This window comes from Ambystoma mexicanum, chromosome 2p, assembly GCF_040938575.1.
Source record: "Ambystoma mexicanum isolate Mex_15411 chromosome 2p, UKY_AmexF1_1, whole genome shotgun sequence".
Taxonomy (NCBI): domain Eukaryota; kingdom Metazoa; phylum Chordata; class Amphibia; order Caudata; family Ambystomatidae; genus Ambystoma; species Ambystoma mexicanum.
The window spans coordinates 1301712700-1301740555 of record NC_090923.1 but is presented as its reverse complement, the minus strand read 5'-3'; the positions used below and the strand labels follow the sequence as shown (position 1 = coordinate 1301740555).

At 44.8% G+C, this 27856-nt stretch overlaps 1 protein-coding gene across 3 annotated transcripts in view; it reads right to left on the bottom strand.

Annotated features, from left to right (window-relative positions):
* Positions 1 to 27856, bottom strand: part of RSPH10B (radial spoke head 10 homolog B) — a 765802-nt gene that overhangs the window by 188846 nt on the left and 549100 nt on the right. For all 3 annotated transcript variants that reach the window (XM_069645637.1, XM_069645638.1, XM_069645639.1), the window contains exon 18: positions 23660 to 23767. In XM_069645637.1, the coding sequence (XP_069501738.1) occupies positions 23660 to 23767 (108 nt within the window). The remainder of the gene's footprint in view (positions 1 to 23659; positions 23768 to 27856) is intronic.

The following is a 27856-nucleotide window of genomic DNA, read 5'->3' as shown; positions in this document are numbered from 1 at the left end:
CTGGGGATGCTTGTGGTCTCGTGCAGAAGGGATGTGACCTAGCAGTTCGGGCTGGGCTGCTCCTTTTGGGGTAGGACCAAGCCTGATTTGCATATGGTTTTTCCACTTCTGTAATGGCTTGGCAGGCTGAAAAACAATGGCCTGGAGGGTTGCCCAGAGCTTTGCCTGTGGTTATGATTAATTCAAAACCTTCCAGCCATCACCTTTCTGTTTTGCCAAAGTGACCACGAGTGGGGCGGGTATGCCCAGACGTGGGTCCCGAGTCTGCGGGCCTAGAGACCCAAGCTACTCCTCACTGATGACACCCAACAAGGCTGAAACAAGTCTGGGGATGCTTGTGGTCTCGTGCAGAAGGGATGTGACCTAGCAGTTCGGGCTGGGCTGCTCCTTTTGGGGTAGGACCAAGCCTGATTTGCATATGGTTGTTCCCCTTCTGTAATTGCTTGGCAGACTCAAGCCTGATTTGCATATGGTTGTTCCCCTTCTGTAATTGCTTGGCAGACTGAAAAACAATGGTCTGGAGGGTTGCCCAGAGCTTTGCCCGTGGTTACGATTAATTCAAAAACTTCCAGCCATCACCTTTCTGTTTTGCCAAAGTCACTCCGAGTGGGGCGGGTATGCCCAGACGTGGGTCCCGAGTCTGCCGGGCCTAGAGACCCAAGCTACTCCTCACTGATGACGCCCAACAAGGCTGAAACATGTCTGGGGATGCTTGTGGTCTCGTGCAGAAGGGATGTGACCTAGCAGTTCAGGCTGGCCTGCCCCTTTTAGGGTAGGACCAAGCCTGATTTGCAAATGTTTTTTCACCTTCTGTAATGGCTTGGCAGGCTGAAAAACGATGGTCTGGAGGGTTGCCCAGAGCTTTCCCGTGGTTATGATTAATTCAAAACCTTCCAGCCATCACCTTTCTGTTTTGCCAAAGTCACCCCGAGTGGGACGGGTATGCCCAGACGTGGGTCCCAAGGCTGCCGGGCCTAGAGACCCAAGCTACTCCTCACTGATGACGCCCAACAAGGCTGAAACATGTCTGGGGATGCTTGTGGTCTTGTGCAGAAGGGATGTGACCTAGCAGTTCGGGCTGGAATGCCCCTTTTGGGGTAGGACCAAGCCTGATTTGCATATGGTTTTTTCCCCTTCTGTAATGGCTTGGCAGGCTGAAAAACAATGGTCTGGAGGGTTGCCCAGAGCTTTGCCCGTGGTTATGATTAATTCAAAAACTTCCAGCCATCACCTTTCTGTTTTGCCACAGTTTGTCTACCTCAGCACTGATAATTTCGTGAACACATAAAGACAATTGTAAGATTTTACTGGCTCTTGTCCAGTGTCAAAGCTGGACTGCAACAAGACACAGTGATCGGGAATGAGAACCCGCACTCCCCAAAAGCTTAATTAGAACATAGTGATGGGGTTGACCGGGTGAACCCGCACCACTACCACCCACATCACTTCCCCAGAATGGGAAATAAAGCCTTTGTGTCCAATAAGATTGTCTTCAGTTCCAGCACATTACGTGCTCCTTTTTCTGTTGTGACTACCACAGGCCATGCACTTGTAGAACACATCCGTTGTCAGTAGAATATATGTGGAATGACCCCAAAAGGTGACTCCCAGTAGCTGATACTCTTCCAGAGTCCATCAAAGCAGCGCAGGTAATAGCTCAGGGATAATAACAGCTTGTGCTGAGAATATTGACTGGTCTCATTGTGTGGTAGTATAAACAGTACCTTCTGCATCCTGAGTCTCATAAAGGACTGTATGAGTACAAGAGGCCATGATGCCAGAATCTTCACAAACTAGATGCCTTAAATCATGCCATCTGTCATGTAAAATGTTGATCATCTCTTGGATCGATGTACCCACATGTGATCACATGGGATGTTTTGCCGCAATTTACTGCAGCGTTTATTTTATGTGGGAACAGCCGCCATAACTGCAGTTCTCCCTTTTCTCTCATACCCCCACCACATTACCTAACCTAAACATACTGCATTAAAACATTCTTCTGCAAATAATGTGGTTAGTCGGATGTGGTCTGATGGGGGAATACATCTGAAAGAAATAATTCTCTTGGGGAAGCAAAGCCATAACTAAGAGTCAAAAATGTTCCTGAGGCAGCGACCAGGACCTGTCTTCATGGCCATCGCCAGTGACATCGGTGTGGAGTTCCCCTCTATACCTTGCACACCATGGCTTTCGACACACACAGAATGGTTGGACAGAGGTTTGGAAAGAGTAGGGCAGCTGTTCGTACAGCGGTCCTTCATTGAATATGATGCTCTTCGGGAAGCCTTGGATCGAAAGGCAATTAGGTCTTCGAGTACTTGAGATTAAAGGGAATTTTCGACAGACAAAAAAATGGGGCAATGAAATAGCCAGGCTTTTGAGCCCCTTTCAGACAGTGATAGCGATGACCACAAATAGGAAAGGGATACTCCCAAAACTTCCTTATCACCTTGCATATGGGGAATAGACAGAATTTTAAAACGCACTGGAACAACTTGGTGGGCAAAGAGATATCAGAAGAGATTTGGTGAAGAGTATTTTCGGCTACCTTCCATGGCAACCTCTTCATGTCAGCTATCAAACAAAAGTTTAAAATGCTGCATGGTTTAAATAGCACTTCTGATCTGTACTAACTCTTGGTCTTTCTTCCTAGTCCCAGTATAACAGACATTATGAATCCTGAAATCCATAGTAGTTTTGGTTATTTTACATTCATTTGTTTGAATAGCTTTGTGAAATGCATTTAATCAGATCTTGGAGATAGTATGTGAATAGTAGTTACATTGTTTGGCTCTACTTTACAATATGCCATCAATGTTCCAGGGAGAATAGAGGAATCATTAGCTAATGGGGGCATCACTTCCTCCTGATATGAGTCTCCCCCCCATGCAATCCTCCCTCATAATACTGCCTCCAGGGTCAGGATCAGGTAGAGGCTGCCTTCTCCTGGCCACATGACAGGAGGCCCATACCTAGGTTTTTGTGATGTTTTCACTAGATTCATCACATGTTCCTCTGGACTACCACTGGATCATCCGTAGAGGTTTTGTATTTGCTGTGTAGGCTCTTTGGAAATGTTGCTTCTGAAAAGGATTTCTGCCATGAAAAGACACAAAGACATAAGATGCCTTAAATTACATTTTTGAGAAAATGCCATAGCATGTGGGTTTCTCGATAGAAACTAAGCCTAACACCTTCAAATATTGGACCAGAACACCCCTGAATTGCCTATTTTTGAGGAACAGACAGGTCTTTGTGAGGAATCTGAGGGTGTCCTCTCTTCTTTCTCAAACATATCCTCCTCCTAGGTGGCATGGGAAAGGCTGTCCCTTTCGGATCCTGGAGGAGATTTGGGGAGTAGAGATGAGGCACCCTTGGGTTAGACATGGTATCCCCCCCCTTTGCCTTTTCCAATGAGCCTAATATTCCCCAGGTCTTTTAAGGGTATTATCAATCCCTTTCCTAGGCAACCTTCTCCCAACATACACAACTTAGGTGCTGAGACGAGGGAGCCGCCATTGTAACAGAAGAAAGACTGGAAGAAGAAACAGGAGCGATCTATTCGTTGGACTCATTATCATGGAGAAGGGAACTTTAAACTAGGCTCAGCTGAGAGGTATGGCGAGAAGCACGGCAAGCGCGAAGGAGAGTTCCAGGGCTGAAGTTGTGGTGGCAAGAAGGCACCTTCCCAAGATGCTGGGAGGTTTAAGGAACGCAATCCAGTGCAGCAAGTGAGGGGGGCTCGTTGGCAGTCAGAGGCGGAGCAGAGAAAGCAGTGCATCACACAGCAAAGGTACCAGAAGCATTGGAGAGGCTCCCGAAAACGCTCACCAGTGCAGGACCGCTTACTACAGCTGACCGGAGCTCCCTAGTAAGCAGCGGGGTAGCGAGGAAGCCATGGAGAATGCCGAATGCCAGAGGGAACTGCGCAAGCAGACCGTGAACTGAGACAAGTCTCCCGAAAGCCCCCGAAAGTCGAAATCCGGCCATCAGAAAGCCGGTGAGTCCACCTGGGTGAAAAGGGGGCCCCAGACACGGTGGTGGGCAGAGACATTTGGTTTTGAATATCTGAATTCAATGTAAGGAAAAAGGGAATGGAAAGCAAGCATTGTCAAGAGTCAAATACGCCAGCATTGCTAAGAACTAAATAAGCTATCATTGCCAAGATTTAAATACGCATGCATTACTAATAATGGAATAAGCTGTCATTGCGAAGAGCCAAGAATAAGTGGTACAAGAGAAACCTAACAGTAGCACTGTCTATATGCAAGAAGAATTTTGTCTTTTAAAATGATGTAATTAGGAGATCATGTTCTGGAAAGGGCTGAATTTTTGTGACCCGTCGAATATCTTTTTTATTCATATCGATAAATATTATGTTTTTAAAAAAATGTATTGTGGTAAAATCATGGATGTACTTTAGCACTGTTTTATTAAAAATTATTTTTTAAATCACTTTTTTAAATGTTCTTATGATGATTTTTAAGTACTGGCAAATGACAAAAGTCAAATAAAAAGCCAAATGATGATGATGATGATGATATGCAAAAGCAACCTGGGAAAAGGGCACCCGGTACTCTGAACAAGAGACCAGATACAGAGAATATAGGTTTCCTAGCAGGAGAGTGTACTAGGAAGCTTATGATGGATTGTGTCAAATGAACTATAACAATAACTATGTTTCTTAACAGGAAAGTGTACGTGGAAGCCTATGTTGGTTTTGCAGGTGAAAGCTACTGAAAAAGTGAATGTTAACAAAACCTGTCATAATAAAGCTTCAAAGGCAGTTGAAAGGATACTGAGTCAAGCCTCACTGTAAAGCTGAAACTGTGGCAAGAAACCTATTAAAGAGAATCAAGTAAGATGTGTTGGTTGCATGACCTGCAATAGGAGGACCGTGTGGTCTGACAACTGCGCCTAGACCGAATACACCCACATATGGAAAAGCCACCATGTGATTGAATAAAGGAAGCCTATGTGAAATGAGATTTATGCACTGAACTTTCCAAATTGGTGATAAGTAACCAACCCTGAAGAGCTGGGGAAATATCCCAAGGAACTGTGTGATGTTGGAACATTAACTATCCCGAGGAATTGTGTTGTTTTGAAACATTGGAAGACTTGAAAGTTAGGATAAGGGAAACCCTTTGTTGTAAAGTGAACTTTTTTTTGAATCATGGGGAATGGAAAACCCCTTTCCACTTAAAAACTGCAAGAAACATTGAACTATTATTTGGAACACTTCTTCTTTGATGCTGACATCCCTACACATTATATTTAATTAGATGTGAGGGCAATATAGGTTTTGGGCACAGACAGACATTTGCTTTGGACTTTCTGACATAGACTATCATTAGTTTCATTTAGGTAGGGAAAATCCCACCTTAGTTTAGGGCAAGTTAGGCCTTTTCCCAACGCTCCTTTTTAGTTAATAAAAGTTTGCACATCAAACTTCTATCTCGTTGTCTGTGTCTCATTCATGATGCCTTAGCATCTTGCTCAAAGAAGTAAACAGTGTCCATAAGATCAAGGCTCTTAGGCGCTGGAGGAAAGGTAGATGTAGTATCCATGAGTTCAAAAGCTTGAGGCTGAACTGGGATATGAGCGACTCTGACCCTACCTTTATCAGCCAGCATGTCCAAACTATTTTCTGTAGACAAATTAACAAGAAGCCAATATGAATGAAACAAAGAAGTGTTGGGACTTGACTCCAATCATGCCTCTAATCATCTGAAGAACAATGGCAAGATCGTGGTCAGCAGTGTGAATCCACCAGCAAACAACCAGGCGGTAAACTGTTGGAAACTGGGAGCATGTGTGCTGGTAACAAAGCACCATGGGTGCTGTTGGATATTAAACATCACATTCCTAAGGCACTGGGCCTTTGTCAAAAACATGTTTGGCACCATAAGAGGAAGTTGACAGATCAGTGGTACATGACAAAGACGTACTGGAAACTGTACAAATGGAGGAGAATAAACCTGCCCATCAATGCTCACAATGCCTTAACCCTCAAGACTGTCTTTATCAGTCTATGAAGACAGTATCATGGTGGGTAAAGACTCAAATGGAGAAATGTTAAGGGGCTTTGGACTCCCTCCTTGACCTTGCGATGCCTCAATGTGAAAGACAATTACTCCAGTAGCTGTAAATTTGCTCTGGGACAATGCTTGGAATCAGGATTTTCATTCTTTCCTTTACAAGGCACATCTAAGCCACATGTAGCCGAATAAGCTCTCCTAGGTGGCAAAGAAGGAATTTTGGATGACACGAGAGCACCCAGAACTGAAGCACTAGGTTTATAAAGGGACAGTGCTCAACCTCCAAAGGGTTGACTTGCACTAACACCCTTGCCTTTTCTTGGATACAGCCAGAGCCTGATCAAAACCAGGACAGACCAGACCTGTACAGAGCCATGCTGAGATCTTAAGGCCCCTCCTTCATTACCTTAAAACCCTTGTGCAGCAAGATAAGGGGCCAATGCCAAAGTGATAGTAGTCACACCATGGCCATACGAAGGACTAGCAGGTACTGTGAAGGGTCAGGAATTTGAGGGTCACAACTGAGTTTAGTTTTCTCAAGGTTTGACATTTATATTAAACAAAAACAATAAATAAACCCTAACTAAACCTACTCTACCAGGGGATTCCCTACCTAGTCTAGGTTCCAAGGAAAAACCTCCTACCATGCACAAAGCTAAACTTCACACTAAACAACAGAACATTGAAAGTAAAGCATAAACAACATGAATAAAAGATTACCAAATAACCAATCTCTTGGATGACTTCTACTTGTTCTGGGAAGATTCCGCTCCCTTAGAAATTTCCAAAGTTGATTTCTCCCACGGCAAAATAGAGTCTTAAATCCATTCTTGAAAAGTTCCAAAGAAACAAAAAGTCACTCGAACAAAAATACACGGGTAACAGTATCTTCTTTGTTGGAAGAAAAGCTTCCCTTTCAGAGTTCCACAAAGAAAACAGCACCAATGGTAATCCTAGATAATGTTAAAAGAAAAGTACCACTTCCACTTTGATAACAACTTTACTTTTGTAACTTCTGCAGCATCTTGAATGCAATTCGTCAGGATGCGTTTTTTAAGGGAGTTGCTCTCTCCGTTGCAACTTACTTCTGCCAATGTTACTGCGAGAGCAGGCTTCTTTGCCTCACAGACTGCTTCTAATTCATCTTCATCAAAATGCAAGTGTTCTCACAAATTCTAGACAGCCACAGTTGTACTACTTCTGCTGCAATTTGATATTGTGAAAAATGTGTTAGGCAACTGTGAGGTACCTGAGGGCATCCTTCCATCTACTCCCCTTGGGTCTTCCTCTCAGGTGGCCAGGGAAGGGCCATCACTCTTGGATCTCGACCCTGGGGGTGGATATGTGAGGGAGGTTCACCTGGGTGGAGGGTGCTTGGGGAGTGGGAGAAAGGTGCCTTTAGGTGAGGCTTGGTATCAGAATACATCCTACCCTACCTCTACCTTTGTAGGTTATTACCAGTCTTCCCCATCATCACACACACCACCGTTCTCATATTCATATCCCTTTAAGACTGGGACGAGGAAGAGGCAACTAGGAGTAATGCACACTACCATCTGTGCATACCACTTTGGTACTGGATCGAGGAAGAGGACTGTGGAACACTACTATAATGGTCAGGCATGTTCCATTGACAAAAGTAATTATGGTCAGGCAAAGGACTTGCACCTTCAGCCAATTGAGGGGCTACAGGTGAATATAAGGAGAAATCAGCGACTGAGCAAGAGGGTTGCAGTTGGAGTTCAACCTGGGAAGGAACCCGATGTGGAGTAGGCAGAAAAGGGGCAGCTGAAAAGGACGCCGACTGCTGCAGGAAAGTAAGAAAGACGCCATGGCCAGAACAGGCTGTGAGAGGGTCAAGAGCACTGCAGAGTCCTGTGCCATGTGTCCCAAGCTGGAGCTGAGGGACACACGTCTCCAATACATCACCAATAGCAGCAGGAAGGTTTGGAAAAAGCGAGCGCTGCTCGCCGGAGCTCCCAGAGAGAGGGAGACAGAGAGAGGGGAGCGAGCGAGCGAGAGCCAGAGAGGAAAGCAAAAGCACCAGGAGGAGTGGCGGTACATCAGTGAGTGAAAGAGAGAGATCACTCATGCCGGGGTGCTCCAGAGGCTTGGTGTGGGCAAAGGAAGATGCTAACCGATTGAAAGCATGTAATGAATGGGTCTGGAGACAAAATAGACAATATTGAAAATCAACCAAGCTGCAAAGTACTTCATATGTTATTGACTACTGAACTAAGGAAAAGATATGCAAAATATAGGAAATACTGCACGAGGTAAAAGAAAGTGATGTATATTTACGCAAAAAGTGAAAACAAGTAGAAAGCCTTTATGAACAATGTGAAAGTGCAAGCCAAGCAAAAGCCAGTAATGAGAGCCTTTGAAGAAAGTGAAAAGCAATTGATGAGCACTATGGGATAATGTGAAAGCAAGATGGTAAGAAGGAGAAATACCTGAAGTATGTGAAAGTCACGTGTTGGCAGAGTCAGAAAACTGCTATAGTGAAACAGAAGTGCATATGGACTAATGACACAGATGCAGAAAGGAAATCTGTGTTGGCAAGGAAGTTGAATGAACATTACAAAGTGCCAATGGTTATTGGTTGAGTGACCTGTGATGGGTGCACAGTGTTGCCCGACAACTGCGCCCAGACCGAGTAACCCCTACTTGGAGTGAACCAAGGATTGTCAAGAGGCTGAAGCTGATTTGCTTAACACTTGTTCAAGTGACTAAAAGAAAGGCGAGTTAAGAGAATTGCTGAAAAGCCTGAAAGGTGTATTTGCTAAGAAAATAGAATTAGCTGTGAATTGGAAGCCAAGCGACTTGTATTCTTGGGGAAGGGAACCCAGAGGTCTTTTTGTGGGGCTATTTTGAACTTGGGGAATGGGGAGCTGACTATCATAGTCGGACCCGTCAACTAATTTAACACTCCCCTCCAAACAAACACATTACCAACCCACACCTCCCTTCCTCCCACCCCAAACCCTGAGATATCCCCCTTCCACCCAGTTATAACAACCTAACTGAAAATTCAAACAATTGGGGAAGCCCAACATCTCCTCCCACATACCGCAAACCAATGGCCCAGCGGCTCGCGTGTTATGCAGGTCCGGTGCGCTATCAGACCCTTTGTCCTGAACTAGAAAACAGCAAACCAACAACCCCCAGCCCCTCAAATCCAACAACAAACGCCCAGTAGCCATGTATCTGCCCAGGCCCAGCCGCCTTTCTCACACCCTCCTCCCCCTTCCAGGTAGCAAGCAGCAGCTCAATGCTCTAAAACTGGCCTCTTAATAAACAGCTAGAGTGTGCGACAGTCACTTACAGTGGCTGCCACTAGGGCACCGATCCTCCACCTCAGTGTCCCAGTCTCATGTGTTCCCACAGTAAGTTACTTATCTATCACTCTTAACTGAGGGCTACAACTTCCCAGTGTCTAGCCGAGCAAAGTCATAGTGCATTATCCCTTCTGCTTGGAAGCTGCAGGATCCCTTGTGTGCCCATCCAGGTCTGTGCATACACAGTGCTCTCAAAGAAATGTGATCTGCCCTTATGTAAAATCTTCAAGTTAGCAGGATATTTCAGCATATATCTTAAGTTAGCCTTCTGTAGCCTTTCTTTGGTGGGTCCAAACATCGCTCATCGGCGCTGCACCAGGGCTGTAGCCTGGATATATCGCTAACTTTGAAGACTCTCTGGTGATGGTTCCTCTCTCTCTGGAGAAGGCAAGTATTCTCTCTCTGTCCTTACAGTTCATGATCTTTGCTATTATCGGCCTCTGAGGTGTGCCAGGCGGGGCCTCTTCACCAGTGATCTGTGTGCGCATTCTACTGCGAATCCCTGTGTCAGCGTGCCAGGGCCCATCTCCTGCAAAAGCAATGTTTCGATATATGCTGTTGCGTCTCTGCCTTCCTCTCTCTCCGGGAGGCCAAGGATCTGGACGTTGTTCCTGTTGGCACTCCCCTCTGCATCTTCCGCAAGCTGTTCCAAAGTCTTCACTCTGTTGATGAAATCATCCACCTGGGTCTGGGTTTCTGCGATGGTAGCCATATTGTCTAGTACCCGTAGTTAAGCTGATCCCAGGCACTCTGCAAGTCCCCTAACATCTTGCCGCAACAGACCTACGTCCACCATGACGGCATCGATCTTGTGCTCCACTGCTACTTTCAAAGCCGCTATAGCCGCCAGAATTGGACCATCCTCCTGTGGGCTCACCAGCATCAGGGCCCCTGTTGACTCAAGCTGTCCCCCTCATTTCTGGCATAGGCCTCCATGAGCGTCTGCCTACCCTTGCTTTTCCAACTCTTGTCCAGCATCAGAGCTCTGCACTTCAATGCCAGAGCAGTGCCAGGCTCCTTGACAGCTTAGTGTATCAGTGCTGCCCGAGGTCCAGTCGAAGACAATGGGAGTCACCCGCTCTCGAGGGCTAGCCCGGGCTCCTGTTCACTGGCGTAAGCTTCTCCCTAAAAGATAAGGGACCACCAACCGTGTTGCCTTAGCCAGGCTGCCTTCCCCACTGCATTAGGATCGTGTTCCAGGGCTCACCCTAGGCGTTGTTTTCAGTTTTCTCTGCACACCGTGCCTCTATAGAGTCTAGAGTCTAGTATGTCTCCCAAGCCCTCTTCTCTGGGCCTCTGGAGCACGCAACCAGCACAGGCGCTTCACAAGGCTGAACTCCCTGTGTAGCTAATTATCTTGCAACTCTTATTTCAACTGGGAGTCTTCCTAACCATGCTGACCCAGGTGCGCGAGTACAGAGATGCAGCTTTCCCAGAATCTCAGTGGAGCAGTGCCGCTACATAAACTTGTTAATCTTTGGCCAGCCTCTTCAGGCTGCATCGATTCCCTCACCTGTGCCCAGGGGCGCCGAGTACGGGGGGGCTGCGGGCGCCCCCCCTGGCAGAATGAAGTCGGGGCTGAGCCCCCCCTCCCCCGGGCCGGAGAGAAGAGATGCAGTATGGATGGCCCTTTGTTCCATCCATACTGTGTCTCTCTCTGGCGGCCCCGGTAAAAGCCGGGTAAAAAAACGATGATTAGAAATTGTGGGACAGATGCAAAGCAAGAGGCTCTTGCTTTGCATCTGTCCCTCAATTTCTAAAAATCGTTTTGGGTTGGGTGTACCTCTACATCTGATGTAGAGGTACACCCAAACCAAAACGATTTTTAGAAATGGAGGCACAGATGCAAAACAAGTCTGTCCCTCAATTTCTGAAAATTGTTTTGGGTTTGGTGTATTTGTACATCTGTGCACCCCTCTTTGTAAGAGGGGTGCACAGATGTAGAGGTACACCCAACCCAGAAGGATTTTTAGAAATGGAGGCACAGATGCAAAGCAAGTCTGTCCCTCAATTTCTAAAAATCGTTTTGGGTTGGGTGTATTTGTACATCTGTGCACCTCCCTTGGCAAGAGGGGTGAACAGATGTAGAGGTACACCCAACCCAGAAGGATTTGTAGAAATGGAGGTGCAGATGCAAAACGAGGGAGGGGGCAGGGGCAGGGAGAGGGCAAATGAGACTGTTTGCATGTCTCTGAGTGTGAACGTGGTGAGGGTGAATACTATGGGCGGGGAGCAGAGGCGTATGAGCCAGCACTTTCTAGTAGAGCTGCCATATTTGAAATGGGGCAATGCTGGTACTCCTCAGTTAGCTCGCTATACTCTTGATGGGATAGTACTGCTGTAACAGGGCTTCTATAATTGTTGAATCTTCTCAGCGATAATACTATGCTTTTGTTGAGGCAATGCTAGTTCATCTTAGTGGGGCTGCTATACTTTTGATGGGACAACATCAGCACTTCTCAGTTGAGCTGCTACACTCTTATTGACAAGGCCCCAGCACTTCTCAACAGATGTATTTCTTTTTATTTTAATTGGTTATTTATAATGCGTGTACTACCCAGAGGTTTCTAAGCACAGACTGAGGGAGAGAACCAGTGTTGTGCGGACCGAAGGAGCGAACCTATGTTGCGCGGACCGAGGGAGCGAACCTGTGTTGCGCGGACCGAGGGATCGAACCTGTGTTGCTCTGTCGTCTTGCTTCCAAGGCGAGCATGTTGCCCCTGAGCTATCCTTACGATACTCTAAAGATCTGAAGTACATTTAATGATACAGAACCAGAACTATTGAGCAAGTCTGTCATCAGAATAATTCAACACTGTCGTGGTTCTACAAGAGCTCATATATTTAAAGGGATGGAATTACTCAGAATGTAGCAGCACTATTCAATAACCCAAAGATCTTAAACATAGTTAATGTGAAAATACTACACTTCCCACCATTGGGACAGTACTGCCACTTCTCACAGAGGCTTCTACACCTTTTTACGGGGCAGCACTGATCCAGCCTACTGCTCACATGCTCAGAATTGTCATTTCTCAGCAGGACTGCAACACTATACCATTGTGTTCTGTATGTTGAGTGCTTCTTCACCACCAATGTGGATTCATGGCTCTCTCCCAGTGTCTAAATAGTAGATCTCTCTACATTCAATTGGCAATAGGCATGTCCGGAGCTGCCTGCTGTCCATAAACTGCCGCTCAGGATGTTGGGAGCCGTGATGGGTTAAGGGATAGAAGGCTCGAGCCTGTCCGATAGCAGAATCAGCAGGGTCTTAAAACCTGCTCACTTCTTCTGGAGGGGCCATGGGGCAAAATGAGCCTGATCCCACATACAGGGGGTTGTTACCCCTTTATCTCTCCTGAATGAAAGAATGAGCTCTCTCAGACACACGTTATCACCCCTGCACACACATTGAATGACTATGATATGGCTCTATAGATCGAGAAAAGTGGAGTGACAATTCAGAGTGTTTTAACAGAAATATAATTGTCTTCCCAGATGGGGTCAATGAGATGACCAAGAGTGAAACTGTACATTCAGTTGTGAGATTAGCATCAATGGTTGATACTATGCTCCAAGGAGTGAGGTGCCCACTCAATATATCACACTGTTTATAGGTGTGAGAACCATCCTGAATGCTTGCCCAAAGAGCCTTGGACAGAGTTTCACACTGAAGAAGTGAGCATGTGATCCGGGGTCTGCAGCCCCAACACGCAGGGGATTCCCATGCTCCCACTTGCGAGATTTGCACCAAATTAGTGAGATTGTGCTCCAAGGTAGGAGGCACACGCACAGTCTTTGCTCTGACGTTTGACACACTCACAGGATGGGACGGCATTTCGTTCTCCCATCCTAGTTGTGTTGCTCTGCCTTTTGAGGGCTACTACGACCTTGATTATAGAGGGGTGGAGTAGGGGCAGTGATGGCCTACTGGAATGCAACTGGAAGGCTTAAATCTCCTTCTTACTTGACTTTAGTATATGCAGTACATGCTAGCCAATGTTTCCACTGTTCTGCGCTGCTGCTCGCGCCTCCACCCCCCCCCCCCCGCGCTGTTGCACCAAGTTGGCGACTACATGCAAATTTGCGGTCCTATAACTGCCAGTGATGTCACTTCCTGTATTTGCCCCCCTCCCCCTCCTCTGGGAAATTCATAAGTCGGCTCCCCTGCCTGTACCCCAGTTTCAGTGCCAGGTGCCATTCTGCTCCTTCCCTCGCGGTCCACCTCGGTAATATACAGCGGTCCACGATGCCCGTTGCCTTCGCACCAGCGGGATTGCAGTCCTGTCACCAATCCTGTTTGGGCCCAGTGCCGGCTGATCTGAAGGGCCCGGCCCCTCTTTACCCTGCAACAACCACGCTCTAGCCTACAGCTGCTTCCCAGCAGGGTGTGCCTTAGTGCGCGTCTGTCTGTTCAGGATGCCCTGTCAGTTCACTCCACCATCGCTGGGGAATTTCCTCTACCCGCCTTCTCTGTCGTGGCTGCCATTTTCAGCACTGGTCCCTCACTGGAGGTGGCGTTCGTGCCCTGTAATGTCCGATTCACAGCTCCGCCGCTTCCGATTCTGCACCCGACTTACTCCGCCTCAGATCGCAGCAGTTTCAAGATAAGTAAATCGTATTCAACAGTGGTGTAGCCCATTAATAAAAGGATTATGCGGGAGCTCCAAGCTAAAGCAGCTTTAGCGCATGGCTGCTGGACACATGCCCGTCTACTAAAGACAGTTGTAGTAAAAACAGGCCTCCCATATACGTAGCCATGATTTACTTCTTGCAAGCTTTTGACACAATTTGCCGCCACCAGTGTATGGTCCAAACTACAGAATTGGGACCTCCCGAAGAAGCTGTTAAGTTGTATTGAGGGGCTGCACACAGACACAGAGGTAAACATTTGATTAGATAGCAGAGGACATACCATACATAACTTTAGTACCAATGTGGGCCTTAAACACGGCTGTGTGCTAGCCACTACTCATTTTAACCTTTACCTGTCAGATTTAGTAGGAATTTGGAAAGATAAGATTACATTGCCCCCAAAACTAGAGCAGCATAACCTACACTTCACTTCTTAGGTGGATGAAATTGTATTGTTCGATCAAACCCCTATTGAACTGCAAAGATCATTGAGAGTATGTGGTCAATATGCTACGAGAAATCATCTGACAATCAACACTCAAAACGAAAATTATGATATTTTCCCCATAAGAAACCAAACATGGTGAAAAATATATGTGCATGGTACTTGTCCAACCAACCATTTCAGGTAGTCAATCAATACAAATAACCTGGCTTAGAGATTTTCTCAGGGAAATATGACAAACTAATAAACAAAAGGGTTAAGAGAGCTGCAGCTTTAGGTGCATACTTGAGAGGGATCGATCTCACTCTGTCTACTGGGCACTCTCTGCCTACAGAAACTCATACCAACAGATATTTAGGGGCTAGAGGTAGTGAATATTAATTTTTATAAAGAACTTGAGGGAATGTTCTGGCATGCAGCACTGGGAATTCCGAACAATGTTAACTCTCTGCTATTATCCCAGAAATTAAACTGATCACATTAAGTAAAACACTAGAATCAGAAGAAGTGTGTTTTACCAAGATAATTCACGCCCCTACTGGCGAGATGAACAATTTACTGAGATTAGCCATTACACAAAGGAAGCATTCTACACTTGACAACTTTAGAGCATTAAACTCAAAGTTTTTAAAAATATATATTATGCCTACAAGTCTAAACTTTCATTTACAGATGTACCTGTGTCATGTATTTTTGTTGAGCTGTAAGAAAATATATTCATGAGATATGAGAATTTTCATAAACTGTGTAGTCCTGTTACATATTTAAGGCATGCATGAAGCTTAAATAGGTAGGCATATATAGCAGACAACATTTTAGTAAAACGAGACCTGTTTTTGAATTTCAATTGTATTCATGAATTGTGCACAAATTAATTATTAATCCTTTGATATCTTTCGTTCAGTTTGAACTTGGAGCCATGGTATCATTTGTTTATGGTACACGAGGGAACACTGTAAATAATGTTCAGTGCTGGGATTTAGTTTAGTTTAGTTTGTGCAAATAGTCCCCCATGTTCCTGTAAATAATAAACAATGTTCTGGGCTGATCTCCAAGCAACTGGATCCACTCTTAATATGGCAACTGGCCAATGTCAGGTATTCTAGGAGATCTAGGAGGACAAGTCTCAAGTCTTGTGGAGTAAATATCAAGGAATACGTTTCATATTCCTCCAGAATGTGTACACATATTCTCGGGGGAACAAATATTCCATATTCCTTCAGAATGTGTAAACATATTCTTGAGGAACATGATGAAGTGAAGTGTGTCTAGGGGGCATCTATGTATACTGCAGTATGTTGTCTTACAGTATATTGTGCATGTTTTCTTAAGGAATATGTTGGTAGGTGTTTAAAATAGTCCCTCTATACATTTAGTAAATCAGTCATGCGTAGATAAGTGAGGGGTGCTAGCCAACTGCAGGGGTTTATTGTCCAGTCACCCTTTGATGCTCAGTGATAGGCATCTGCTTTTCTCTACCTCTATACCTACCACAATCCCTTCGGGGGGATCTAGCACACTCCCTCTGGGGTGAAGGAAAGGCTCTGGTTGTAGAGGTGATAAAAATGATGCCACTTGAGGAATTTGAGAGTAAAAGCAAGCAAATAAGATTGTTGTATGTACTGGTCAGATGTGACAAAATAGACCCAATTTGAAAGAATTCTACGATTTCCTGCCTCTACCTGAAGCGCCACATAACATATTGCCCAATTTACTTACAAAACTAACAGACATATTTACTTAAAATATCAGCTTAATTCCCTAGAAACTTTGGAGATCATTGGTGATAGAAGAGGGATTCCGAGACCCAATAGATCCTGTAGGTTGTACAAAAACATTTAAAAAATGGAAAATCTCAAGCATCTCTACTTAACTGCCCAGAATTACTTAAGGATAGGATTGAAATAGCTGGCAAACTCATCTACAATACAAAGGCTGTGGTATAATTTCAATTCTGGATGAGGTGTATGAATGGGCAACAACTAAGCTTATCTTTAGAAGTAACAAGATTTTGGAAATGTATACAAAAGAGCTATTCTGTATAGGATGTGACTAAACTCTCCTTGGGCTATCCAACTAGACCACATGAACTCCATCAGTTGTTACACAACAGTTTTTAGATATCCTGGTGCACACGAAATGAAATGTAACCTGTACATTGTACGTTAATAATTACAAAACCCATGACACCTTTACCAGAAAGTTCCAGAAAGTTCAGCAATCTACAATCAATTGCATTCCTTTTGGGAGTCGCAGTCAATGAGATCAAGGCAACATAAATCGTGAAACTCTGAAGTGGGCAAAACGCTATGCAATTTCAATGAGCACAATATAGGAAAAGTTCCTACAATGTAGCAATAATTGAAAACCACCTCAACAACATTTCCCTAAAAAAGGGACAGCAATTGATATCAATTATGAACACTGAACTCATTTTGTATGCATATCTAAATATGTTTGCATTCAATCTCCCACATTTTCTAAACCTAGGGTTGAAAACCATTGGCGAAAAACGTCTAACAACCTTTCCATGAATCAATATTCAAGAAAGACAATCTAAAATGATATGGAAGAGTGTTCGTTGGCTCTAGCGCCTCTTTCTAGCTAGAGTATAATGAAAGATGTAATACTTTTTATGGACCCAACAAAAGAAGTACTTTGATGGTAATGTACATTAGGTTTAAAGGAAGTCCTGTCACCTGGGTGACAATGATCGACACGTAAAAGGCTGTACAAATTCGTCCCAAATAACCAAGTGGTTGTTCTGAAGTAAAGTAAAGTTGTCAGGATGGTACTTTTCCAGTATTAAGTCAGTTATTGGGGAAACAAAAAAAAACGGCCTCCCTGAGGGGGTAAAAAAAGTGTCAAAACAACAAAACCCTGCAACTCCTCATGTCTTCCAAGCAGCACCCATAAAGTCTCGGTTTTAAGGGTACCTGCAGCTTTTCTTCTGAGATTCCCTTCCATCATACTCACAGTCTCTGGTTTAAGGGATTCCTGCACCCTTCTTCCTATTTTGTCCAGGACCATCCGGCACAATCACAATCTCAGATTTTACGAGGTACCTGCACCCTTCTTACTCCGGGTACCTCCATGTAGTCTCGGGATTCATGAATGCCCAGGACCCTGAAGGTTGTTCTGTAGTTAGTGCTACCATGAAGTTAGCCTTGCCCAGGCTTGGAGTCACAGTAAGGCAAGAGGCCACCTTAGACTGCCTCTGGTGTTCCTTCTGGGGATGGTCTTACTCAGGGCATTGGGCCCCCGCCCCTACAATCCCAAATGCCTCTCCACCATGCCGTCTTGGTTCAGGTTTGTACCTAAAAACTGCATCCCTAACATCTCTGGCTTCTGTTGTACATCCTTGCTGCTCCATCACATGCTTGTTCCTCTACCCACGTTCTCACTCAATGTGATATCTTCCACCTCCTCCTTCAGGCTACTCTACTCCTTCTATACATCAGTCTCTCCTCCCTTATCTTCTGTTCATTTGATGTTCCTTGACTTCTTTTCTTCACTACCTTCTATCATCTTCTGCTTCCTCATTAGTATTTGTCTGCTTCTCTTGATTTGATTTTTATCACCACTACCTCTAGAGCCTTGCCTCCAACCACAGGGGAGTGTCAATGACCACCCCAACAGGGGCTGTCCTATATGTAGCGGTAGGGAAAACCATGTACCTGTCACTGTGCAAAAGAGATGAGAGCGGGCAACAATCCCTGAAGGAGGCGGCTGCTCTCAAATGCCAACACAGGAGTGGTTTACACATGTCACATATATTTGTATTGATAGTCCATTGCTCACTAAAATACATGTACCTTGTATACACATCAATACACAGTAGTTTAAATAGATGCCCCACACTTAATAATTATGTTAAAAGTCATCTGATATCACTCAGTAATGAACACTCAATTAATGTGTTTTACAGTTTCATATGAAAAACAAATCTTTTTAATTATAAGAAATATGTAATAAAGAAACATCATAATTATCACCACTATACAGAACACACTTAAAAAGCAATAAATCATTAATTGAAAAGCTGAAACATTGTCATTTGCCTCTTGTCGTTTGCCTCTACCTTAAATCAGGACTAAGACTGATCATCCTTCTCCAAGAAATCAAAGTCAAATTAAAAAGTCACCAGGTAGTGATAGGCAATTTCACAGAACCTGCTAGGCAATCTAGCCCCTGCCTCACTAAATCATGATAGGCAATCTCATTAGCCTCAATCAATATTCAATACCTAAATACCTTTCTCAATGTGATATCAAATGCAGGGTAAACAAGGCCTCGTTATACTCACTAACAGTAGAAGGTAGGGAGTTGAAGAGGGATGGAAAAAAGACTGGATGCCTGTAAAACACCCCACAATTCAAAACAAAATGGAAACATTGAAAAAAGGAAATAATTGGAAATAATCCCAAAAGACACCTATTGCTGCCATAGGGCTTTTTACATCAAAAATACATAATAATTGGTTTGCATGCGTCAAACGAATTAAATGTCCTTTGGACTTAATGGTTCCCAGTATTTAGCCAATACAGAATAAGGTGCCTGCTCCTAGGCCCTTAGGCTGTGAGCTGAAGTGCCTTGGGGAAAAAAAACAAGAGATCATTCCTCCAGCTGCTCAAAATGCAGCTCAAAAAGGAAACAAGGTCTGCTAAAAAAATTCAAAATAGCCAGAATTAAGGCTTCAAATGTCCAGAAAAAGATTTAGGAGTGGGTTGACCCCTCCCATCTGTGAAGTGTGAGAAACCTCAAGGTGTCCCACCCACTTGTCCCCAGGGATCTGTCATCCAGGTGGCCAGGACATGGACATCGCTTTTGGACCCAGTTCCTGGGGTGGACCAGTGCAGGAGGATCACCTGGACGAGGGGTCTTTGGGGAGTGCAAGTGGGACACTGGAGGGTGAGACACAGTATCCCCTTCTTTGTAACACCTTTTCCCCATCCTACCAGGTAGGATACCTAGGAACTCAAAGCCCCCACCCCTCTTTCCCAACACAAACATTTTCTCACAGACAGTTCACCGTGAGCGACAACGGACTAACACCAGAGCCGTATACCCGACATGTCCCAACAGTATGGTCAGGTAACGTCAGGCAATTACTGATCATTACACACACCTGACTTCCATCACACTTCCCCACAGGGATAAATTGCGGAGCATGAAAGCACACTCTGAGCGAGGCAAAACACACGAGGAAACAGCAGTTCCAAAATGGCAGTTTAATACAAGGAGGAAGACGGCAGGACCAGAGAGGGTTGCAAGGAGGGATGCACCCTTGACCGGTAAAGACCGTTACTTTCGTGAGCCTTGGAAAGTAAGAAACCGAAGACCAGGAACTAAGGCTGATCAAACCTGCATATTGTGTCGGAGGTACCCGGGGCTCTCCGGCGTCGACAACTAAGGTGGGGAGGAGTTTTTGGCGTCGTGGTACTGTCCTTGGCTCCTACAACAAAGCAGCGTCAGAAAAGACAGCACAACCGGTGAGTCAGAGAGGCTGATACCAAACCAGCTTGTGTTTTGACCCAAGGTTACAAGCTGCAACATTGTATAAAGAGAACAGTGTGTGAGGCGCTTGGGATGAGCGATGAGAATACAATTGGACGCCAAAGGAAATAGTTGAACTTTATAATTGGACTTTGGGAGGCCAAGAAAAGATACCATAGACAGAGTGGTCCGGCGCCACGTGGTTGCTCATTCGAAAGTCTCTGTTAGGTTAGGCTCCAACTGATGCTGAGTGTGAGAGAAAGAAATATTGAGATCGAAGTGGTCATGCAACGAGTCAAGCTAAACCCTGTGCACATTTGAAAGTCTTTGACAGTTTAATGTACAACACAATTGGGCCGAGCCCGGCTGCGTGAGACTAATTGACCGAAAGAAAGGGATCTAAACCCAGCAGAGGGGGTTCCGGGGTCAATCGAGAGTCACCTGAAAAAGAATTATCTGAACCTTGTTTTGAAAGGGATCTGAGCCTGGAAGAGGGGGATCAAACGTTGAACTTTTGTTTTGATTGCATGTTGTTTTGGTATAGCAGGCTCTCTGCGTCAAGAGACTTGCAAGAAGTAAAGAGACTTGGATGCAGAAGGTCCTGAACTGGGAAAATGGAACTGTATCCTCGTGCCACAGAAGCCAGAGTATGTGCCTTGCTCGAGTGACCCGCCTTGCCTTGTGCTGAAAACGTGGGGAAGAGAGGCCAACGGGCCGAGCATCCTGACATATTATTTTGTGAACACTTCTTTCTTTTTCATGAACATTACCCCACATTATTTGTAAATTAATGGTAAGGATTGGCACTAGGTTTTTTTTAATAGGCCCTTTTATTTTGACAAGGCTCAACTGGGACTGCATTATTATTATTTGATGGTCGTAGCTTGCTCCCATCTGTAGATTTAGGTTTAGAGAGGCGTTTATCACACCCTTGTGCAAGTTCAATAATCACCCTTGGACTGTGATCACTTGTGTCTGTCTTACTATTGCCACGATGCGTTACTTACACAGGCCATATTACGCATGGCTAATATGGGCAGACATAGAAAATACATGTCACTCCTCTTTTCTCCCACCCCCTTCACCTCCTCAATGTTCTGTCAAGTTTCCCCTTTCCTCCTATCACTTCCTCCCTCCACTTCCAGATATTTCCCTTCTCCTTCGCCTTGCTCAATAATGTTTCTACAAATGTGTTTTCACTTTCATCTATTTCCTTCTCTTCCATACTTCATCTTTTCTCAATGTTTGCTAGCTCTTCATCAAGCAATTCTTCCTCCTCTCCCCAAGCTCATATTGATTCTTTCCTTTTCCCACACTATGGGTTCCTCTCTTCCTATCTTCTGAACCTCTCTGCTCCCAGCCTTTTTGGTCACTCCATTTCTCATCTTCTGGGACGCTCTCACCTCAGCTGCGTGGGTTGATCTCTTCTAACCTTCTCTGTCTACTTTCTTGCCCCATCCCTCTGGGTCCTTTTCTGAGCCCTCTGGGTCTCTCAATTCCCCTCACGCAGGGTATTTCCCTTCCCAGGCTTTTCCACCAGTCACTCCTATAGCTTCTATATCCTACTAACCCTGTCCTCATGGGTCGATCCTGGTCCAGCCTCCTTGGTCTCCTGTCTCCTTCTCCAGCTCCCTCCAAATAGCATTGTTCTCCTGAGTGCCACTGCCTTTTGCCACTGGCCCTTACTTTTAAATCCACAGGTCCTTGCTCTTACATAGCCTTGACCCTGTCTTGCAGACTCTCTCTGGTCTAAGGGAACTCAGGTGTATCTATTTAGGCAGCTGGGTTAGGCATTGGCTGATTTGCCTCTAGGGATAGCTTCTGAGTAGACTTGGAGTAGGTCAGTCCCTCTCCTTGGGCAGTGTTCTCTATAGACGTCAACCCCCTGGCGTCGCCCTCCAGGTGGACAAACGTAAACAATCTAGTCTGTATGAGCATGGAGGCTTTCTGAGATGACTCACTGACTGCCTTTTAAATGCCCCAGCCTCGTTCAGGTCCCTGTCTATTTTGCCTGCAGTTGTATGCAATTGCTGCACCCGTGAAAGGATAGCCAGGGCACCGGGCCCCCTTGTTCACCCCAACATCTACCAGCAAAGTCAGACAGAAAACTTCATTACACTGCCTTTGTCATGAGATGGCATCAGTGTGGCCTAGAAAGTTAATGTGTTCTACTATCTTTGTACTTTTTCGGTTGGTTCAATGAAAATAAACAATGGATCATTAAAAACAGCACTCCCTCAAATAAAGTCTCAACTTCCTTAGCTATGATTGTTCAAACAGCATCTTGGTGAATCCCGTTCTTGGAGCAGTCGATGGAGAAGGCTCTGTAGCATTGATTCTGTAAGATCTTCTCACTGCTTTTGACCCCAATGGCTCATCTTCTGCTCCTGGTAAAATTGCATCAGCAGCTGTTCTATATAATAGTTTTGGTTTACATGAGCCCTACCCAGGCCTCATTACAAGTTTGCCAGTCCGGAAACAACGGTACCGGTAAGCTTGCCGGTACCGTTGTTTCCGGAACAGCAAACTACGAGTCCTGTGAGCGGGTGCCTTTCAGCCCGCCAGGTCTGACCTGGCGGGCGCAACGGCACCCACTCGCAGACCTCGACGGATGCACCGGCACCATTCATGAATGGTGCCGGTGCAACCGTCCTCCCCATTCCCATTGAGTCCAATGGGACTCAGGTGGGAACAGGGAGTAATATTTTCCGGCACCCGGCAATGGGGAATTACCGGGACTGCCGGGGCTGTAATGCACTAGTAAGTCCCCATTGCCAGGTGCCGTAAAAAAATGACTACGGCAGCAGCCGTGCCGGTATTTACCGGCACGGCTACCGCCAGAGTCATAATGAGGCGCGGCTCTGGAACCTTAAGAACCCCCCAAAATTCCCCTAAACTGTGGCTTTGGACAAGGTTCCATTTTATTACCTCTGCTGTTCAATCTGTATGTGTCCCCATGGGCTGAATTCCTTTATTACTTTGGATTATGCTTCTTCACATATGCAGATGACACACAGTTCACTGGCCACTTTCATTGATATTTTTACAATTATATTTATTTGAAGAACATTGATATCAATTCCAATCAGAAATTACTTAAAATGACTCATTTGCAGATGGTGGAGGCATTCCCAGGAAGGGTACCTGTGCAATAGCACAAAGATGAGAACAAATGGTGAGCTTGGATGATAGTAGTGGTGGGGACACAGCTCACAACATTAAAGCTGTGTGGAATCCATCAAGAGATGTATGTGTCTAAATCGTTCAAACTAAATTGGTCAAAGACAGAGATCCCTTGAGTAAACAATAATGCAGCAAGGTGGACTGTTGACTGCTAGTGCTTTTGATTGTATGAGATCCTGCCCCAGCCCGGCCAGGTTGTTGAAAAACCTGAGTGAAAATCAAAACTGCAGTTTGGTTGTCAGCTCAGATTTGGTCTCTGTCACAACCTTTCTCCTTTCACTTCTGATTGTTAGAGGCTTTATTTTTAAGTATTTCTCCTCAAACGCCAACATTATTCTGATGAACAGTCTGTTAGTCGCCCACTTGGTTTTAAATCCTTAATTGCATTCCTAACGTGTAAGACTTGAGAGAGGAGGAAAGAAGCGCTAAGAACAAGATTGAAGAATGATGCAAAGTTGTTTTCCTAAAATGGTTGTAAATGCAAAAAGCTTAATTGGCATATTAGTTGGTTTACAAACCTCTGATTTCTTAGGTTTTTCTGGTTTTTCAGATACCGATTCAACCTTGCTTGATCCACTGTTGTAGCTTGCGAGGGAGGTCTCATAACTGATGTTTTCAGGATTCGCCTATCAAAAAACAGCAATATTCGTGTGTCAAAGATGCTGTAGGAAACTGACACCTTTTGGTAGATAACCACCGAACAAAAAGAACTTCAATCTGTTCTAGAATCAGAATGGGGAAGGGGTATCAACAAAATGTTTTTGATCGGTTTTCTCAGATATTTTCTGGAAATATTATTTTGTATGCTTTATTGTCATTTTGCATATGTAGACAGAGCTTATAACCAAGAAATCAGGAAGAAAACTCATGCATGCAATTTACGAGATTACAGACAGATAATAGCAAATCAACTCTGTAAAACTGTGCAACCACCATGGAAAAGCATCCAGTCCCCCTCTACCCCCGCAGGCATGACAGCCTGTCAGAAGATGAACATTACTTCTCTTCCTCTTCACAAAGCTTACAATTTCACTCATTGATAGCATCACAATCAGTCCACGACACAGAATGAAAAAATAACAGCTCAGAGCAATGACAAATCCGTAAGCAGCAAAGGCGTGGGAAATAAGTGGTCACTATCAGTGGACTAATGAATGAAAGGGGACCAGGTCCTTAAGTATTTTCGAAAGTTGCTCATCATTGCTGTGACCTTTTTCATAGACTATACTCCCCAAACCTTCACTCAGTGATATACTATTTCTGGGCTTTGTGAGGGTTTTCAAAAGTAAGCAAGAGTCAGCCAGGCAGCGCTCAAAAGTGGAATAATCATTTATTCAGTGGTGCCCGACATTGGATCTATCCCCCAGAGGTTCTTTGACCTGGGCCAAAACCTTTGGACATTTCTACCACATATGACTTGATGTACCAGTTCCCAACAGTTCATCCATCAGTAGGGGCTGTATCCGGATGTATGCTGTGTACTTTTTGATGAGCCATGCACCAACAAAGCAGATTTTGTAAGCGCATTGCTTGTTCAGTGCACTTTTAGAGGTTTTATGGTCTTTCTTCCGGATGTGGGCCCACAGCTCCTCAGAGAATGTAATACAAAATTCATGTTTCCACTGGGCCATACATATTTGTGTGTAAAATCCATAGAGAAGCGTGTAGCAATGTGATATGCGCCTACGTGAGATACACTCGGCCAGTGACAGTTTCAGACCCTTGGGGACTCAGCCTTAATGGCTTCTGTCTGGGATATCCAGTGATGTGATTGCATTTAATGAAAGGGTTCAGTCTCAAGCAAAATTAATTTTGTTTTACAGTCTTTAAATTTAAGGGGGACTTCTCCATTACAGGCTGTTCCAAATGAAAGCACTTCCTAATCATCAGATGGAAGATGCCTGGCTTATTTGTGAGGCTGCCCTATTCCAATAGGATAAGAAACATAGGACCGAATTTAATAAACAAATGTCATCCTGTCTAGCATACTCTGAAAGAAGAGGCAAGTGAGAAAGAATCTTCCTAGTGGTGATTTGTTTTATGTCCCACACTTTTTGGTCCCTACGCCCATTGACCAATCTAATATTGGACTGATTTGTGAAGCAAGAAGATATCGCTTAATACAAGGCACGCCCAGACATTCCTGAAGTGCTGCCTGAAGCATGATCATATGAGGGATTCTGGGTATTTTATTTCCCCTCATCAATGAGAACATTCTCCTTTGTAAGCATTTAAGGATAATAGAAGGAACAGAAATAGGCAAAGTTTGGCACACATGTAGCAACCTCCATAGTAATTTCACCTGGATTGCTGCTATATGCTCCAACTAAGATGTCTGCTGTAAATCCCTATGTTCTAGATCTTCTGCACATGTTTTCATCAGGTTGATGACATTGGTCTTATACACTGATCCGTAAGCAGGAGTAAGCATGTACTTTAGTCAATTCTGCGACCATTTTAAAAAGTACATCTCATGTAACTGTGTAATTGACAGTGGATTCACTAATATTTATAGCCATGGATTTGGAATAATTCATTGTGAAGCCAGAGAGTTTTCCAAAAGGTTCTAGCGTAGATGCCACCTCTGGAAGACAGGATCTAGCATATTTTAGCAAAAGAATAATAATGTGGCATGTAATGCCACATTATGAGATCATCTCTGCTATTCCACTCGTATATTCACATTACTCTAGATCTTTTTGCCTAAGGGCTCTATAGTTAGAAGAAAATAACAGGTGAAAGGGGTCAACTATGAAGTGTGCTCCTTGAAATCGCTATCTTTTTAGCGTAGGTATTGTTCACCTTATTTTTTGTACATGGCATTTGTACATTAGCTGGCATAGGCTTAAATAAATTAGGGCTGTAGCCAAAAGCAGCCAATGTTTCTTTGATAAAGGCCCAATTTATGCTGCCAAAAACCTTGTTGGCATTTAATGCAAATAAAGTGAATTTCTAGCAAGAGTGAGCTCTCTAATCGATGTCTATTACCAGCTTGATGCTATCAGTATGATCTGGTTTAATTCGTGACCAATAGACCTTAGCTAGGAGTGTGGCTTAAATTACTGGGAAGCATTTTGCATCGCCATTGAGTAGGGAAACTGGACGTCAGAAGTACATTCGGATGCTTTTATACCCAGCTGTGAAGGCAGAATTGCTGTGAATTTGCCCATGGTGTGGGACACTTCACCCAATTATTAATCACTTTAGTTAAGGGCGGGACCAGCACATGGTGGAAAGTTTTATACTACAGATTTGAGAGACAATCAAGACCTAGTGTTTGTTGCTAGGCAGAGTCTGCATGCCCTGTTTTACCTCTTCATCAGAGATGTGAGCTTTTAGGTCTTCCTTGCCCCCCGCGGAGAGCATTTGGAGACGGACCAAGGCCGAACATTCTCTTTATGCCATAATATTTGGTGAGCAATTGCTAGGAAGTGATTTAATGTGTGTAATGATTATTTCTGTTTTCCCGCTTTCGTCAAAGCATGGAATTTAGGCAAGTGATATAGTTGCAGGTTCAGAGTTTTCATAGTTCAACTGCCGATAACCTGTTTGCTCTATTGCCTTAGAGTAATAGGTTTGTCCGGTGTACAACAGATATCGCACTGAGTGATCCAACAAATGAGTATATCAGCGAACTACAGCTAGCATCAGGGCAAGCAAAGCTTGTTGTGCTCATAGGCGTTAATGATGTCATTCAGATTCTGTAACTTCACTTACAAACCTTAGTGTCTGTCTTCTATTACCTTTGTGAATGAGGCAGATTTACTTATAATTTCCCTCCCTTACCACCACCTCATACCATTGTATTAAAAGTGCTATTTCGGCGCCAGATAGGGGGGCGCACCTACCACCTATGGGGGAGGAAACAAGAGGGGATGGGGCACCTCCTAGGGGAGAAAACACAAGCACACAAACAAACTGTAGTAACCCCATGAATGAAGACCTCACGGGGGAATGCGGGGGTTGGGTTGCTCTGTGTATGCTATCGGCCCAGGGAGCTTATTTATAATACTACGGGATAGGGACAAGTCCCAGGTAAACACATTTAGCTGGATTCCCCCAGGTTAGGCCTCACCCAGGAAACTTGCTCTGAACACACGATAAGAACCACACAGGTAAGGGAGGAGGGAGACGAAGCTCAGGCTGCGTGTCACGGGAAGACCGAAGTAGCTGAGACAACACTGGGTGATGTAATGACAGGGCGGCAAGCCAATTCCCATGGGCACTCAGGGGTAGAGGGGAAGCGGACCGGAACCAGAGAACTGTTCACATAGCTACGAGTGCCTGTTGGCAGGTGAATATGGGAATGGGGAAACTGAACAGAGTGGCGTTCTTGGGAGGACCAATCAAAGAGTACGTTTCTGTGACCCTGGGAGGTGGTTAGACTTCAGAGTATCCACCACAAAGTTTGCAAATGCCGTTATCCAGCAGGTGCTGTGTGAATGTCTCCCTTCCCACCAGAAGCAGGGTGTCTCATGTTTCTTTCGCAATGGTGCTGACCAGTGGCAGAATAATAAAGTCCCAGCGGTCAGCACAAATGTTATTTTATTGATTGCAAACTGTTCCCAGGAGGTGTGAGAAGCGAAGTGGCGCCACATGGGGAGGAGATGAGTTGGGATACTGCTGATCTGTTAGCTCCAATCACGTTCTACTAACATGGGAGGAAGAATAGCTCAGGAGCAACGTGTTTATCTTGGAAGCAAGACAAAGCAGCA